Source organism: Botrytis porri (assembly GCF_014898465.1).
Source record: "Botrytis porri strain MUCL 3234 chromosome Unknown BPOR_004, whole genome shotgun sequence".
NCBI lineage: Eukaryota > Fungi > Ascomycota > Leotiomycetes > Helotiales > Sclerotiniaceae > Botrytis > Botrytis porri.
In genome coordinates this window covers 814,741-831,342 of record NW_024066078.1, presented here as the reverse complement: position 1 = coordinate 831,342, position 16,602 = coordinate 814,741, and the positions used below count along the sequence as shown (strand labels likewise).

The window sequence follows — 16,602 nt, the reverse complement described above, 5'->3', positions numbered from 1 at the left end:
ACTTATGCGCCTATTGATGCTTCAAATACTCGCTTCAATGTCGAGACTGGGTAAATCCCTGAAAATTTCGATTTTAAGTTTTTGTCTCACCATGCCGCGCTACTCGTGTCCAGATTTTCAAAATGGATTTGCAAATGAAGGGAACATCCTATACTCTTTTGTATAGGAAGCATTACCGCAATGCGGCTTCTGTTGTGAGCTTTGGTTGGAGATGCGGTCCTGACTAGCACTCAGTCGCGTTTGGTCTCGAAATCTCCACGTGGATCTCGAAGATTGAAGGAGCCTCGTTTCTTCTAGAGTATTTTACGTCGCGTGAGGCGGCTCGCATCAAGCCATATATCATAACCCTCGCTGAGGTGGACGATTCAACATTTCATGATATTGTTACAATTATACACCGTACAGATCTGTACACCGCCTTGAGGGTTATATTGACAGCCTAAAGATCTACAAATCATAGGTCTTCGTCCCCAGAGATTGATCAGCAAGAGTCGAAGTCCTCCACTATGGTTCACGGCAATGAATCCATATCGCCGATTTCATGAGATGCTTTAAATTGAGTAAATTTCATATATTTGCTTCTTCATTTCATCAATGAGGGGGATATCCTTGTGCCTAATGGTATTGTCATAACTCATAAGACAGCTGTATACAGATACTTAGAAACCAAAAGATCAGTCCACTTTCTCTGTGTTATCCTCACAGTCGCTGAATTCAAAGTGGTGTCAGCTTGATCAGTAACCACAAAAGAAACGACTCAATCATGCAATTCCAAATACCAGTTGATCTGAGGTAGATCTTCAGATGAAAATGGGGATCCCACCACTGACACCAAAATCAGAGTCTCACCATAACACGGGGAGATGAGTTAGAACTGAGCTTGCTGTCATATAAAATTTTAACAACTCATCACGGAAATACAATAGTACTTCCGGGACACAACTTAAACCTTCACTAGGTGTCAAGTAAAGGCATTCGTTTGCGTAAATCTGGACTATTTTAATTGTGTGGGGAAATTTTTCGCAAATGCTTTCTTGTCTGTCTACTAAACATGGATTTGGCGATGAGTTCCCACTTAGTACGCATACCAACAGCCTCAATACTGAGGTGTAATTTTGTAAAAAGATGTGGCGTCGCTTATGCAGCGGTATGACTGGAGATGGTTTACAAAGTCTTGTGTACGGTACGGACGAAGGTTGGCTTTGAGGGAGTAGCGGTGGGTTGGGATAAATGGATGGTTACATGATCGCTGTGGCATGAGGTTAAATGATACGATTTGGCCTTGACGGATTTCACTGCTATCTTGAATCCAATATCGGCCCTCTAAAGTTTGCGTCATGGAGCAATCGATGCATCAATGAGAAGGGGATGGATATCCAACTTCCACACTCGTAGTCATTCATGGCCATGCCTGACTATCAAACATCAATCTAAATTATCCACCCCCATTTTTTAATTGACCATTTGTTCATCTATTCACTTACTTTGATTTTCAACATATCCGCGTACTGCGCTTGTACACTTGATTTGAATCTTCCATCACGATTCATCGTTATCTGCTGCATCCGCATCCGCATTCTCAAAATCCCCCATCCATCCATCGCGGCATTCGCAGGCTGCGCTGTGCATACATAGTATATTATAGTGTAGTGTAGTAACGGATCTCCAGGATCCCCACGATCTGCACTGCCGTCGTCGTTCGTGGAGCGCGAACTCTCTGCTCGGATAGCTCGTGGGCAGGTGCGGTGTGGTGATGTGATGTGATGTGATGTACCGTGCTGTGCGATGGTGTGCGGTACTGTGCATGGGATTTGCTTGTTGGTGTGGTGTGGTGTGGTGGCATGGGATAGGATAGGATGGATGGATGGGGCCCGATAGGTACCGGATCATTCGGTAGGTGATTTGTGCGTGGTGGGTTGAGTTTGGGTTGGGGTTTGGATGAGGGGAAATGGGAAGATCGTTGCTTGAGCTGTGCGTTGGGGTGTGCAGGCGGTTGTTTGTCGGGAGTTGGGGGATTGGGGGGTTGGGGATTGGATATTGGGAAGATGGGAACTGGGAATTGGGAATTGGGGATTGGGAATTGGGGATTGGGGATTGGGAATTGGGGATTGGTGATTGAGGGGAGACAAGGGAAAGATGGAAGATTGGGTTTTGGCGTTGGTGATGTCGATAGTGACGATGATGATAATGGTGTTGGTAATGGTGGTTATGAACGGAGGCTGAGACTAAGATTGAGATCGAGGTAAGTGCATTTTGGACTTGAGAAATGAGGAAATTGGGAGGTGTTTATGTGTAGGTATGTATATTTATGTGTAATAACAATAGTTAAAATGAATCTGATTTTCGTTGATGATGAGTAGTTTGGATGTTTGAGGAGACTATATACTGTCGATGAGTTTGGAGGGGCTTAGTGCCTGTATTGCACTTGTTGTATTTTTCAAGAGTGTGTTTTGGGGTCGATGGCATAGCATGGCATGGCATGACGTTAAAATTTTGCTATACTATGAACTACACAATCACTCTGAAGAATGAATGTGTAGCCAGCTTGAACTTCTAAGCTCACGGAAAACTCGATATAGAGATAGATTTTGACTTGAGATCTCTTGACTACAATTTTTACGAAATCACTCTCAGTCAATTAATGCTAAATTGATAATGAGTCTTCACACCTCCTCCATCTCTGGACTGGATGATATAGCATCAACGCATTTATCCCGTAAAATCATTCCTCTATAAAAATGTCAATACATTCACACGGAGAACAAGCTCCCATCATACACAACACTATACCGTATAATCGCATGTATTTGACGATCCCCAATGCGAACCATACCTCAATCTGCAGGCCATGGCTGAGTATGTACTCACTCGTGTCATGCCATCTACTTGTATGGAATACATCTCACATATTATCGTAATCACATGTCTTACTCGCGTTCATGCCGAGGATAGAGGGTCGACATTGCATAGGTATGTGATAGTTTGTGGGGGATGAATCATGATGTGCTAAATCATGATTCATGTTCTTTATTGTTGGCGGATAAGTCATGATATGCAATGGTTGGTGATTGAGTCTGGAACGTGAAAGAAAGAATGCACCTTTTGTGTACTCATTGTATATGATCGAGAGGGTTCCTTGTTCACGTTGCGTTGCATCACAGTTCTGCAAGTCGGATCTTAAAAAGCCATGCATATATTCCTCCAATCGTTCAAATCTGCCTAGTCCGGCTCGACCCTCGACGCTAGATACATCATGTAATCACTATCCGACACTGTTCAATAATCGTTGCTCCCTCCCACACCTTTGATTACAATACTCAACGTCCATTATCGTACTTATGATTCTTACCCAGACCAACTTCTAGAACTCTCGCTACCGTATCCCATCTGCTTCCTTCTCGCCTCTTTTGCCCTTTCCTGCTTCCCTCGCTCATGGGCTCTAGCTTCGTAGCAGTTCCGCTCCTCATTACCGGGGTGTTCACTAGTGTCGTAACTAGAATAACAGCTCTTACCTTTGTTTTCAGTGCTATTATTTTCATAAAAGCTGTTACGACTGGCATCTGTACCATTAGTACTACGATCTCCCTTCTGTTCACCACCACTGGCACCCGCCGTTGCGTGCTTAGTGTTCTCCTTAGATTTGGCTGCCTGCTGCACTGATTTGTTCGAGCTCTTGAGTTTTTTGTCTGTTGGAACTGGTGGACGCGAATTTTTATCATTTCTTGAGCTCCAGAGGAAACCCATGTTTTCTGATTTCCCTAGGTAGTAGGAGGTAGAGAGTCGGGGGCGAGGTGATGTTCGAGATCTTGCAGTGTGAGAATATGGATATAGAGAGCGAAGCAGCGCTGAAAACAGTGTGATGGCACTATATTTCCAAGGAGTCGTGGAAGAGTAGGCTGACTAGTTCAGATATGGCGTTGATGTATAATTTATATCGGGGAGTATCGATTTAAGATATTGTATTGATCCAATCCGTCGCCGGGCTAGAATAGGAATTTCTGAGTGCAGCGTTTGTATTGCGTGGGATGCTGTGCTGTGCTGTGATTTTTCTAACAAGTTCAGTTCTCTACTCCATCGAAAATACGGGGCGAAGAAGCTTACTTACCAAAAGGTGCTTGCTGAATAGATGCTGGCAAAGAATGAAACTATGAAGAGAACGGAACATGGACCAAAATAAATAGACAAAAAAACAAGACTTACGCCGTGATGAGTCCACGATCAGCGAATCAGTCATATGAGTATTGCGACTCGTTTTGGCTGGACTCATAGTCAATTTAAATCTCATAGAGATGACTCCAGTGGTTCAAAATATGTAATTCGGATTGTTCATGACTGAATCGATAATCCAAAGCTCGAGGATTTGTTCGATCCCCTCGGTAGTTACTTCAGACGTAAGAATTTACTTTCCGACCAGGTAGTGTTGACAACCAAATAGAAATCCAATGTTCTCTTTCAAAGCCAATCGCTCGAGCTATCCATTAGATCTTAGAGTATGAGAAGACCTCGACTGGGCATCATGAGCCCCTCACATGATATTGCCAGGGTCTTGTATAAATGTCACCCTTATGACTGACAGCACCTCTAATGACGTAGCGACAGCAGCTTCGATATCATTGCCTTTGAGGGTCGTGAATCATCTTCTGAAAGATAACTCAAACAATTGATGATGATACGAAAGAAATCATCTCGTCGGTGGGCCAGAAAGCAATCTGCATAGATGACCATAAGAGGTTTTCATCGACGGGACCATCACGCTTTGGAGACACTCGAACATGTCAAGTTCTCCCAATTTTTCCTCAAAACGAGATACTCTGAAGCAAAAAGAACACAATGAAGAACTTAAAATGCAAATTATCATACCGTCAATCAAGTCTAGCACCCAGTTGTTGACTTGTAAAGCTTCAGAAGGAAGACGTGAATAAGTTACGGCGCTAGCTGAACATGCAATTCGTCTTGAGGATTGATTGTGTTCACATCGCCATGTCTTACATATATACATCACCAATTGTGTGCAAGCAAAAGGTAATGGCTGGTGAGAATATGCTGAGGCTACTAATTTGAAGACATACTAGACAACATTTGACTAGATCAAAACTATCACTTTAAGTTCCAGAAACCCCATTCCCCTGGAACTACCCAGTAATTAGTGCCATGCTCTATTCTTCACAAGAATTTGTCTCCACACGAAACTAAGATGTATAATGAAAGATCTTATCGCCTGCATGGGAAGGCAGACACCGCCATTGATAGCTGAGACTAGCATATACATACAAAAAGAAAGGCATGTCAATATAGAGATGTAATTACCTCAAAGACCACAAATCACAAGTACGGGCCTGATCCGAGTAACGACATTCAATAGTGGACAGCGGGCGGGACGGGACTGGGTGACCCATGATTTGTGCCTTATCTATCAGAACAAGACTCTGAAACTCTGAAACTCTGATCGTTGATAGAGCTAGAAACTAGATTGCAGCTTATTGAAAGTGTTGAGCCCTCCTTGAGATAGTGGCAGAGTGTTGCAAAGAGCTGTGCTCACACATGACTGTATGCTAAGAGATCGGTGGAGGCTTGTAAACCCAAAATCGGGTCGTGATTGATCCAAGTGATTGCAATGAACTTGGCAATATAGCATGCTTCTGTTATATTATCAACCACTTTGTATTTTCGACTTCCTAGTGACCCCAATGAAGTGTACATCAATTCTTCGCGAAAGACCTAAGGGTGCACTTATCAAGCGTTGCAAAGCATTGATTATAGCCATCGATCCAGATCCAATAGTCAACGGTCTTGGAGCTGATCAATCCACACATCCAATTAAGAGAGCAGAAAGAGATGTGGCACCACCAAAGTACAATGCAGGACCACCCACAAGCGGAGAGAAATGGGTGGCTCTCTTGATCTCTCTTCTCTCCGGAGTCCGTAACAATCATACTAAGGTTAGCTTGTCCATCCACCATCGTACACAGGTTCTTACTAAGTATTTCGTACATCAACCGTTAAGGAGGGGAAAAGCTAAATAAAGAATTGACTCGTAACTGGCGCGCAAATTGTTGAAGAAGGAATGAATTTTGGAGAAGAATGCGCGCGCGTTTGAGAATGTGACAATGCATATAATGCTTCTCGAGTCTCTTCGATTTATACACCTCTCAATATTGCCTCACATTATATTGTTATTCTTATCAACTGAATTGATGAAAGAACAACGTGATAAAAAGCGATCGTCGATGAATAATTGTAAAATTTCATCAAAAACCACAAAAGATACGAGGCACAGCAGCCTTTGACCCTTGCATGAAGACGTCGCTTGGGGGCTAAGCCAATACATTTTCTCGTAGGATTACCGTAGAATCAACAACTTCACTTGAAGACTTTCATTTATTCGACTCTCTTTCCTCCGATCTTGGTCAAAACATGAGTGAACCATCATGCGTTACTCCTTCTTTCTTTCGGTGCTTCTGCCCCTCACATTCGCTCAATATCCACCTATTTCAAACCTCACGAGAATAACGTCCCCAGTCGATGGGAATATCACCATCTCTTACAAAACACCACCAACAGGCACCTGCCAGACGGTTTTCGATTCTCAAGAACAATATACAGGTTGGGTTAATATACCGGGCAGTTATGCGACGAACACATTCTTTTGGTTTATCTCTGCGAGAGATCCGACAGATCAACTTACGATATGGTTAAATGGAGGGCCAGGCTCTAGCTCGATGATTGGACTTTTCAATGAAAATGGTCCTTGTGAGGTTATTGAAGTAGCACAGGGGAAGTTTGCGACGGAAGCTAGGGATTGGGGCTGGGATAGAGCTTCCAATATGCTATATATTGATCAGGTATGCAGCATCTTAAGTTTGTTTCTCTGCTTGGTGGTTCTTTCAATGCGCACCTCTCGAGGTTATCTTGTACCAATCGAGATACTCGATCTCAATTGGAATACATGGACATCCGTTCCAGTTTACTAGGCTTTACACTGTCCAGTTGTTCACGAGAATGTTAGCCAAATGCCACTGTTCTGCTCATGAACGCGCCATACCTACTTCCACAAGCTGACGTTTACATCTGTAGCCCAACCAAGTTGGATTTTCATATGATACGCCTACTAATTGCTCTCTCGACCTTCTCACGTCCGATCTATATACTCCACAGCAGACTCTCCCAAATTCGCAGCCGGCGGATACATTTTTAAATGGAACGTTTAGCTCCCTGAATGTCAATAATACGGCCAATACTACTGAGATAGCAGGGATGGCCATATGGCACATGCTTCAAGGATTCCTTGGTGCCTTTCCACAATATGCTCCAAGTAACAGTTCTGCTGTGAACGTTCACTTGTTCGCAGAGAGTTATGGCGGAAAATATGGCCCATCTTTCGCAACCCTTTGGGAAAAGCAGAACGAGAAGCGTGCAAACGGCACGTTATCTCAAAGCACAACCATTGACATCAAACTTAAATCACTAGGAATAGTCAATGGTTGTGTGGATGACTTGATTCAAGCCCCTTATTATCCTAATTTTGCTGTCAATAATACCTTCGGCCTCAGTGCTATCAATCCTACAAGGGCAAAATTGGCGACTGCCAACTTTTACGCTTCTGGCGGCTGCAAGGACCTAATTACACAATGTCGAACCGCTGTAGAAAGTCAGGACCCTACAAATGAGGGCAATGTCTCAAGTGTTAACAGTGCTTGTTCCAATGCATATAACAGTTGTTTAACGAACGTGCTGGAACCATATTATGACGCTGGAAGAAGTGTGTACGATATTTCCCATAATCTTCCTGATTCATTTCCACCAAGTACATACCTTGAGTATCTCAATACTGCTGAATTTCAATCTGCTATTGGTTCACCAGTCAATTACACCGAGACAAATCTGCAAGTTGTTGCTGCTTTCACATCCACCGGCGACTACGAGCGTAAATCTTACGTGCCAGAAATAGCTGCGCTCGTAAATTCTGGAATTCATGTTGGGTTGATGTACGGTGATAGGGATTACATTTGTAATTGGCTTGGTGGCGAAGCTATATCTTTAGCTGTTGCAAAACAGGTTTCTTCTGAATATGCCTCCAAGTTTCCAGCCGCTGGCTACGCTCCTATCATAACTAATAATTCTTATATTGGGGGTGTTGTGAGACAATTTGGAAATCTCTCCTTCAGTCGCATATACGACGCAGGTCACAGTATCCCGGCCTACCAACCCGAGACCGCTTTCCAAGTTTTTGCCCGAATCATAATGGGCACCTCTCTCTCAACGGGAGAAACCATCAATTCATCAGTCTACAATACCACTGGTCCCCTGAATGCCACTCATACTACAAGTCTCCCACCATCCCCAACAAATACATGCTACCTTCGCAATATTCCCGGAACATGTACGGAAGATGAACGTCAGATGATCATTGCTGGGAAGGGGGCGATTATCGATGGAGTACTTTATAGTGATTCCTCAGATTACAGTGCTCCTACTAGTACTATAACATCATCAGGTTCTGGAACTGCTAAGCCTGCCTCGGTTACCACCACTACAGAAATTCTCACAGGTCTTTTCACTGCCACTGCTACACCTAGTCCTAGCAAATCTTTTGCGATTCCGGTAGCAAGATTAGATTTCGGAATCTTGTCGCTATTTGGCGCAATGGGATTCTATTCTTTCCTCATCTGAGCATTATAAACATGCATGTGAATAGATGTCTAATATTTCTGTTGTCCTTTTGAGACGACTACACTATACCACACTTCCGGAAGACATTCATGGCCACACAAACTCTGGAATACACAACAATTATACTCGACACTAGCAGCATGGAAATCAGCATTGGGATCAGCGTGGGAATCAGCATGAGCAATGGGTGTTCGAAGTTGGCGCAAAAATTGTAGGCGCAGTAACTTCAACCGTATCAAATCGACAGCAATGATTAGCTTTTTCAAACACTCGAAATGGCGTTATCGTGGCGTTACAGCACTTTTGCGTCCACATATACAGATGATGTGCATCTTCAATTTTTGGACTAAGGTCATTCAGCTACATGCATATATGCTCAATTGCTTACCTTCTACGCATATCGTATTGTTCCTATTTCGTCACCATACGTACTACGACTTGGAAGGAGCGAAACGGAAACGAAAAGAAAGAAGACAGGAAAGAACAGAATGGATCCCTACTCTTTCATCTGCTGAAGCTGGAGGACTTCTTGATCTGGTTGCTGCTAATTTTTTGCATTTTATATTGATATCTGCATGTGTTGTTGTTCATAATGGCTAACTAAGTAAATGAATAATTAGCTAGCTACAGCAGTCTGGAAGAATGGATGGATGGTCGGATGGGATGGGTTGGTTTGGGATGGTCAAATGCATTATACCCTATGTATGCGTATCATATTTTATTTTTGGGAGACAGGGGAAAGGAGGATTCTTCATGGCGTTTACTTATTCTCTTTTCTTGCTTTTATGAGTTTCTCTTGGGAATGGGGCTCGCTTCGGGGATGGGAACGAAAGGTGTGTGGATGGATATTCGAGGGGTATTCGGAAGGGTGGTAATGGTGTAGTGAAGTGCGGTGAGGCGAGGGAAGGGGGATGAGGAAAGGAAGGAAGGCGGGCAAACAAGAGAAGGGTGGAGGGGAGAAGAAAAGAAGATCTTTTCGATTAATGATGGGGTTAATGTAATATGATTGTTGAATAGACAGACGGATGGATGGGTTAGTGGTTGAGTTGAGTTGAGTACCTAAGCTACCCACCTACCTATCTACCTGCCTATCTATCTACAATGAAATGAAATGAAATGAAATTGGCATGCACATAGATAGACAAAAGTTCTAATATATACTTCCATCAAACAAACACAAGAAAGTATGATGTATGATGTATGATCTGACCTTGATTGCTAACTGGAAGCTTGCTTGGAGTTTACCCAGGTATCCTATGGCCTACGCTACCCAATCTAGGTAATCTGATCGTCCAAGTTGCATGCTACATCTTCTAATTTTTAGTTCGAGTTGCTAATTACCTAGTATATCATATAACAGCACAACTCAAGACGTCGAATCGAATAAAGTCAACAAGAGAACGAAATCCTACGTCATCTAATCACATTTATCGCTGTGATATACGACTGTAGTATGCGCGTGACTATTTGTATGCATTGTATTGTATTGTACTGTACTGTATCTCTTATTTTCTGTCCCCTCTTCCCCTCGCTTCCCCTCGCTTCCCCTCTCTTCCCCTCTCTTCCCCTCTCTTCCCCTCTCTTCCCCTCTCTTCCCCTCTCTTCCCTACCCGAGCAGAATCTAAAAACAGCCATCTATGAATCCTTCATCCTTAATCTAGTATCTCATCTCCAGTTTCTCAGACTTCTCCCCTCCAACTCCAGCTCTCAACCACACTAATACACATCTCCATCACCGATCTAATCCCAACCCCCACTAATTTTACGCACCTCGTCAACAACTCCCTTTAACAAACTAAAGAAATTAACAAGATCACAGATGTTGTGAAAAATAGAACATGCTGAATTCATTTCCCACCGCTCGTAATACATCGTAATTCCATCCATCCAGACCCTTTGAAAAAACGCCATGGTGATAGGGTATCAATATCCGACAAAAGCGAGCAAACAAAAGAACAATCCCAGACCACATTTTCCCCCATGCAATGCACAAAACTATCTATCCCATCCCATCCCATCCCATCCCATTTCGTTCCAACCCAGCCCAAGATTTCGCAATGTTTTATTCTGCTTGTCATGCCAATGTGTGCAAAGAAAGGAATGGGACCAGCCAAATCGTAATCGTGAGTTTCTCAAAACGCCTCATAATTATTATACAACCCATTTCAAAAAAGCGATTGAGCACGTATGAGAGTCGAGAAAAGCGTATTCGAATGTATCAGACACCGAAAAGAAAAGCCAGTTGCTTCTCATCAAGTCTCCCTACGCTCTTCATAGCACCTTCGTCAAGTGCGGACTCTACCAAGCTCTTTTTCTGTTGTTGTAACTCCATGATACGATCCTCAACTGTTTCTTGTACTAAAATACGATGAACCTGAACTGTTTTCATCTGACCAATGCGATAAGCACGATCGACTGCTTGCATCTCAATGAATGGATTCCAGAATGGGTCGAGAATAATAACTCGAGATGCTGCGGTTAGGTTGAGTCCTGCATTACCGGCCTTGAGAGAAATGAGCATGATATTACAATCCGATTTGTCCTGGAATCGCTTGATTGCCTCGTCTCGACGTTTGGAATTCATACTTCCATCGTAGCGCTCGCACTTCCAACCCTTCTCTCCGATGGGCACCTGGAGGAGGTCGAGAAATGTCACAAACTGACTGAAGATAATTGTCTTTTCACCTTCGTTTTGGAAATTTTCAAGAAGTTCGACGCATTTGTCGGCTTTTCCAGATGATTGCCAATTCTTTCGAAGATATCTCATGTACTTCTTATGACCCGCAATAGATCTAGAAGCCTCTTTCTTCATCATGGCAATTGAAAGATGTTGCTTCTGCTTTTCAACCTCCTTTCCTTTGCCCTTATTTTCCTTTGCCTTTGTCTTAGATTTGGACTTCGATGTTGGATTGGACTTTGAATTGGACTTAGGAACCCTCGATGCTAAATCAATTTCATCGTCACCTTGCTCAGCTTCATCATCCTCAATCTCATCAGGGACTACAAAACCGTCTAAATTTCCATTTTCGTCAACATCATCAGATATGGTATCAGAGTCGGATTCGGATTCGGATTCGGTGTCGCTGTTACTGTCATCACTACTTTCAACGGCATCGTCGACAATCTCTTCCTCCTTGACTTCCGACGATGGCATATATGCCTTCTTGAAAATTCTGTAGTCGATAAGATTCGCCATGTCGAGCTTTCCACGACAACTCGGACATTTGAGGGCCGGGGCGCCATCATCATCGCCTCGCGCGGCCTGCTTGGCCTGCTCGGATAACGCCATCAAACAATCGTGACAATTATCGTGTCCACAAGGGATGATGATACTGGGATTCGGAGTTGCATCGTAGCAGATATTACACTTGGAATATTAGTAAAGATAATTCAAAATACATACTAATAAACTTACTTCGAATCCTCCATCTGCAGCAAGTAGTCTCGAGACAACATCTGGTTCAAGGGCTAATGCGCGATCAATCATCTGTTCCTCTGTGAGCTCTGCCGAGCCCGCTGCGGCTTCTTCAAGATCAATAATCAGATGCGGATGGCAACAACATTGTCTAAGACGAAGTAGCAAAACAAGGATATTTGAGTAATTCTTTCCAACCGTTCCAGCCTTTCTGTACTTGTTGAATTGAAGTTGAGTCTTATCCTTAAGAGCTTGATAAAATTCCTGCTCGTCTTTGCTAAAAACAACATGATCAATATGTTCATATCTTGGTGGTAAGTTGATAATCGGTTTTCCATCAATTTGAGATTTCTTCGTCCGACGGAGTAGAATCGCCTTCAGCACACCTTGTAGACGTTGCATGGTCTTTTTGAGATATTCTTCTGAATGTGAACCTCCTTTAGAGAGGCAGCCGAAATCCTATCGTTGTTAGCAAAGTAGTTTCTTCATAAATAAGATATACTGGATACACATACCTTTATAAAGGCAGACCAATTGCTGTAAGGTCGAATGCGCAGAAATTTGATCAACGAATAAAGCTCGGTAATGTTGTTCATCATTGGTGTGCCGGTAAGGCAAAATCTAGTCAGCGCTCTTAGTCTACAAGCCGAAGCGGCTGATTTGGTGGCTTTGTTCTTGATGCTCTGTGCTTCATCGAGAATCACACGATAAAATCTGCTCTTAGGACCCAAAAGCGGGAAATCCTTGGCCATGTGTTTTGGGTCAGGATCCGTGATACCGTTTTGTCTGCATTCTTCTTCGAATTTTAAAAGCCGATTGTACTCCGCAGCCAAAGTCCCGTAAGTTGTAAGGACTACATCATATTGTCGGAGATCATCCCAAGTAGCTCTCTTGTTTCCATGAGCCATGTAGATGCTGGGTTTATGCGTCGGCAATGTCTTCGAAACTATTTCGCCATTCCACTGGCGAAGAAGTGCAACAGGCGCGACGATAAGTGTAGTCTAGATAATATCAGAAGACAGTAATGTCATATCGTCGAAGAAAACATACCTTGCACGTGCGGTCGGTTGACGGTCGTGACAAAATAAGTGACAAAGTACTGATTGTCTTGCCTAGACCCATATCATCTGCTAAGATACCCCCCTTGTTACTGCCCTCCTCCATTTGTTTCAACCATGTTAAAGCAATTTTTTGGTGCTCATACTGATTACGAGTTAGCAAAAAATCGTCACAAAATCTAATCGAACTGGCTCTCAACTAACCAACGGATATCTCAATCCTTCAGGTGTTCCCTCTCGGTCTTCTAACGGAATCTCAATCTCGGCTTTGATATTATCCAACAGATCTTTGATCTCTTGTTCAGTTTTTCTAGGATCATTGATGACATGTTCCATTCGTTCTGTCATCTGAGGGGTATACGCGAACGAGGGAGATGGAAAGCCAAGATTCGATTCAACGTCTGAAATATTGCCTCTAATTCTAACCATGCCTCGTAAGGAATTAAAATTAGTTGAACCCATACTGTGTCCTGACATAGAATCGATGTTGAAACCCGGGCCTGGCCCATGCATGCTGTTTTGTGGATGAGAAATATGCATACTTCCAGTTACTGATCCTGGAACAGTCAGAGGCATTGTTGAACGGGAGTAACCGATGAGGTATGCATCAGAAGGGTTTGTGTTATCGTAAGCCATGGCAGAAGGTGTGCCATTCATGGGAAAATCTTTGTAGTCAGAGTTGATTCCATTGTAGGGACTAAATGGTTGATCTCTCTGCCACGGGGCTGAATGACTATTCTGCTCTCCTACTCGACTTTCATGATTCATTCCAATAGCATCATTTCCTGTCATCCAAGCCGAGGCATCACTGATATTTCCATTTGGATTTCCCATCACACTTGGAGAGTTTTCTGCCCAACTAGGCAAAGATGCAACACCCTGTAAGCTGGTGTTTGAACGACCAATAGCAATATCTCCCAAAGCGCGGGTTTCTGATGAATAAATTGGACCTGGATGACCATAATAGTGGGTAGTCCTCGAAGTTGTGGCTTTCTGACGACCGTTATCCTTGAAAGCGGAAGGGTCGATGATTTCAAGCGACGAATCACTAGCCGCATCATCAATGTAGGTACCAGGCATCGTCAATTCTGGAAATGGCATAAGATTGGAGTTCGTAGCAGTAAAAGATCGTTCCTGGTGCATACCTGAAGTATCGCCAGAACCCCAGCCAACGAACCCCGAAGGTGAAGGCTGAGCATAAGAAGATGTTCGTGGTTCGGCATTGACTGTAGTGCCACCAGAACCCCAGCTAACGAACCCTGACGGTGAAGGTTGAGCATAAGGCGATGTTTGTGGTCCGTCCGTGAAACTAGCACTTGACCCCTTTTTCCATGGAAGACTTCTACTTGAGGAACCGCTGTTATGAATGCTGCAAGTGTTTGACATCGCGGAGGACTTGGCAGTTTGAATGTCGCGAGAGGCAGAAGCTTGTGAGACGCTTCCCGAATGACCTCCGAACAACCTACTGAAAGCGGAAGGCTTGGAGCTAGCGATTGGTGTGTTGGAGACGGGGCTATTTGAGTTTGCAAGGCTATTAGCAAACTCTGCATCTTGCCTCTCCCTTTCAAATTTTTGTACTTCCTGCTTCTGACGTTCGGTAAAGGTGGGATCGAACATGATCATGTCATCGTCCCTAAGAGTTAGAAAAATTAGCATATGCGTTCACTTCTGGTTGAACATTGACGAAGGAACTATGGGATCAATTTTTGATGATAGATTGAGGGACGAACATAGTGAGGTCAAAGTATCCATCACCATCTGCATTAAAACCATACCCTGAGCTTCCCGAAGGAGTTGTTGCACCTGTCGCAAAAGGACTCGGTGTTGTTCGCCGAGATTTGATTTTTTCGAAAGGGAAAGTCGTATCTAAATGTTTGCTAAGAGTACGCTTTCGAGTAGGAAGGTCAGCTCGATGTGGGCCAGAACCAACCATCGAGGCTCTAGAGCCAGGTGTTGAAGCTGTGGAGGACAATGATCCCATTGGCTCGCCTTCTTCTTTGACTACAGGGAAGTTAGTTTTGATTGTCAAATTTGGGTTGCGATCTTGAGAGAAGTATGAACAAAATGTAGAAACTTTTTCTCAACACTAGGAGAAAAAACTTCGAAGGCGGATGAGGAAACGGAGTGAATACGATTTCCGTAGCCTCGTATCTGAAGGAAATGAATCAGGGTGAGGAGACCAACATTGATAGGCAGCATTGCTTCCTCGCCCGACCGCGCTATTCATTTTCGAACGAGTTATATCGGATGGGCGTATGTAGGAGTTATTGTAAGAAGTAGAAGATGCTTGAGCGTGAGCGGAGGAAGCATGAAGGGTGGAAAGTTCCCTTTTCAGAATGGCAATCTCAGCCTCGATTTCTGCTTTGCGCGCCGATTGATCTCCCGAGGAATCGTTCAAGGAAACCAGATAAACCTGCTGGAGGGTTATCTCATCCGTAAGAGTTGCAATGGCTGCAAGAGAATCAGCAGGCGATGAAGATTGCTGTGTCATGGTGAATGCGGGACTCCCTAATGTGTCGGAGAATTTGTTGAAAAGTGCAATGCACTGAAATGCTTTTCAAAACAGTTGGTAGGTAATTTATGCGATTACCCGCGAGACCATACGGTAGGTGGGAAGCCGTATGTTTTTGTAGTACAAGTTACCAATTAATAGAACATTATGTATTTTCAAGAAAACTGAAAAAGAAGGAATATGAAGGAAAGAAAAGAAGGGAGAGATGGGGCGAAAAGATTGAAGATATTGAGATGATCTAGAGTTTTGAGATTCGAGATGAAGGAAAATTATCGAGAGAGTTGAGTCGATGACATAGAGAGTTGTGGAGTTGTAGTGGAGTTTTGGGGTGATTTAGAGATTAGTAGGGAATTATAGTAGGTCTCTAGCTAGTGATTAACCTTTTCTAGTACGGTCGCGTTGCTGGTTAGGGTTTGGGTTGAGAGACAAACCCCACCAAACGAATGCAGGAACACTCTTATCGATTAGAGAGAGGGACCACCAGGGCGGGGAGGGGGCGAGGGGAAACTGGAGATGAAGATGGAGATGGAGATGAAGATGAAGATGGAGATGGAGATGGAGATGGAGATGGAGATGGAGATGGAGATGGAGATGGAGATGGAGATGGAGATGGAGATGGAGATGGAGATGGAGATGGAGATGGAGATGAAGATGAAGATGAAGATGAAGATGAAGACGAAGATGGAGATGAAGATGAAGATGGAGCCACTTGATCTACCTAGGTCCCTCTAGTCTACTTACCGAATGAGAACTGTAGTAGATGGATGCATAGATGCATAGATGGAAAGGTTGGAACCAATTCATCTACTACATTTATTCAATTCGTCATTCACTCCAATTCATTCCCAATTCATCATTGATATTGTGGGTAGTCCATCCATCCGATACTCATAACTCGTAGCACAGCAGCCCCTCTACCTAGGTAGGTAGATAAGTTTGTCGAAAAA

General features: G+C 43.5%; 5 protein-coding genes across 5 annotated transcripts; 3 read left to right on the top strand and 2 right to left on the bottom strand.

Moving 5' to 3' along the window:
• Positions 1 to 2,045: 2,045 nt before the first annotated feature.
• Positions 2,046 to 2,768, top strand: EAF01_003232 (uncharacterized protein; the record flags this gene model as incomplete). The annotated part of the gene is made up of 2 exons (XM_038911486.1): positions 2,046 to 2,242; positions 2,361 to 2,768. The coding sequence occupies 2 exons, from the start codon at positions 2,046 to 2,048 to the stop codon at positions 2,371 to 2,373; spliced, it is 210 nt and encodes a 69-aa protein (XP_038772721.1). The 3' UTR covers positions 2,374 to 2,768.
• Positions 2,769 to 3,345: 577 nt separating this feature from the next.
• Positions 3,346 to 3,744, bottom strand: EAF01_003231 (uncharacterized protein; the record flags this gene model as incomplete). Its single annotated transcript, XM_038911485.1, has 1 exon — positions 3,346 to 3,744. One exon carries the CDS (start codon positions 3,742 to 3,744, stop codon positions 3,346 to 3,348), a length of 399 nt encoding a protein of 132 aa, XP_038772720.1.
• A 1,943-nt stretch (positions 3,745 to 5,687) lies between these two features.
• EAF01_003230 (uncharacterized protein) lies at positions 5,688 to 8,670 on the top strand (the record flags this gene model as incomplete). The annotated part of the gene is made up of 3 exons (XM_038911484.1): positions 5,688 to 5,939; positions 6,573 to 6,842; positions 7,075 to 8,670. 3 exons carry the CDS (start codon positions 5,688 to 5,690, stop codon positions 8,668 to 8,670), a joined length of 2,118 nt encoding a protein of 705 aa, XP_038772719.1.
• A 2,218-nt stretch (positions 8,671 to 10,888) lies between these two features.
• On the bottom strand, positions 10,889 to 15,634 carry EAF01_003229 (uncharacterized protein; the record flags this gene model as incomplete). The annotated part of the gene is made up of 7 exons (XM_038911483.1): positions 10,889 to 12,037; positions 12,086 to 12,544; positions 12,601 to 13,086; positions 13,136 to 13,288; positions 13,348 to 14,776; positions 14,874 to 15,144; positions 15,328 to 15,634. The coding sequence occupies 7 exons, from the start codon at positions 15,632 to 15,634 to the stop codon at positions 10,889 to 10,891; spliced, it is 4,254 nt and encodes a 1,417-aa protein (XP_038772718.1).
• A 464-nt stretch (positions 15,635 to 16,098) lies between these two features.
• On the top strand, positions 16,099 to 16,368 carry EAF01_003228 (uncharacterized protein; the record flags this gene model as incomplete). Its single annotated transcript, XM_038911482.1, has 1 exon — positions 16,099 to 16,368. The coding sequence occupies one exon, from the start codon at positions 16,099 to 16,101 to the stop codon at positions 16,366 to 16,368; it is 270 nt and encodes an 89-aa protein (XP_038772717.1).
• Between the last annotated feature and the right edge of the window lie 234 nt (positions 16,369 to 16,602).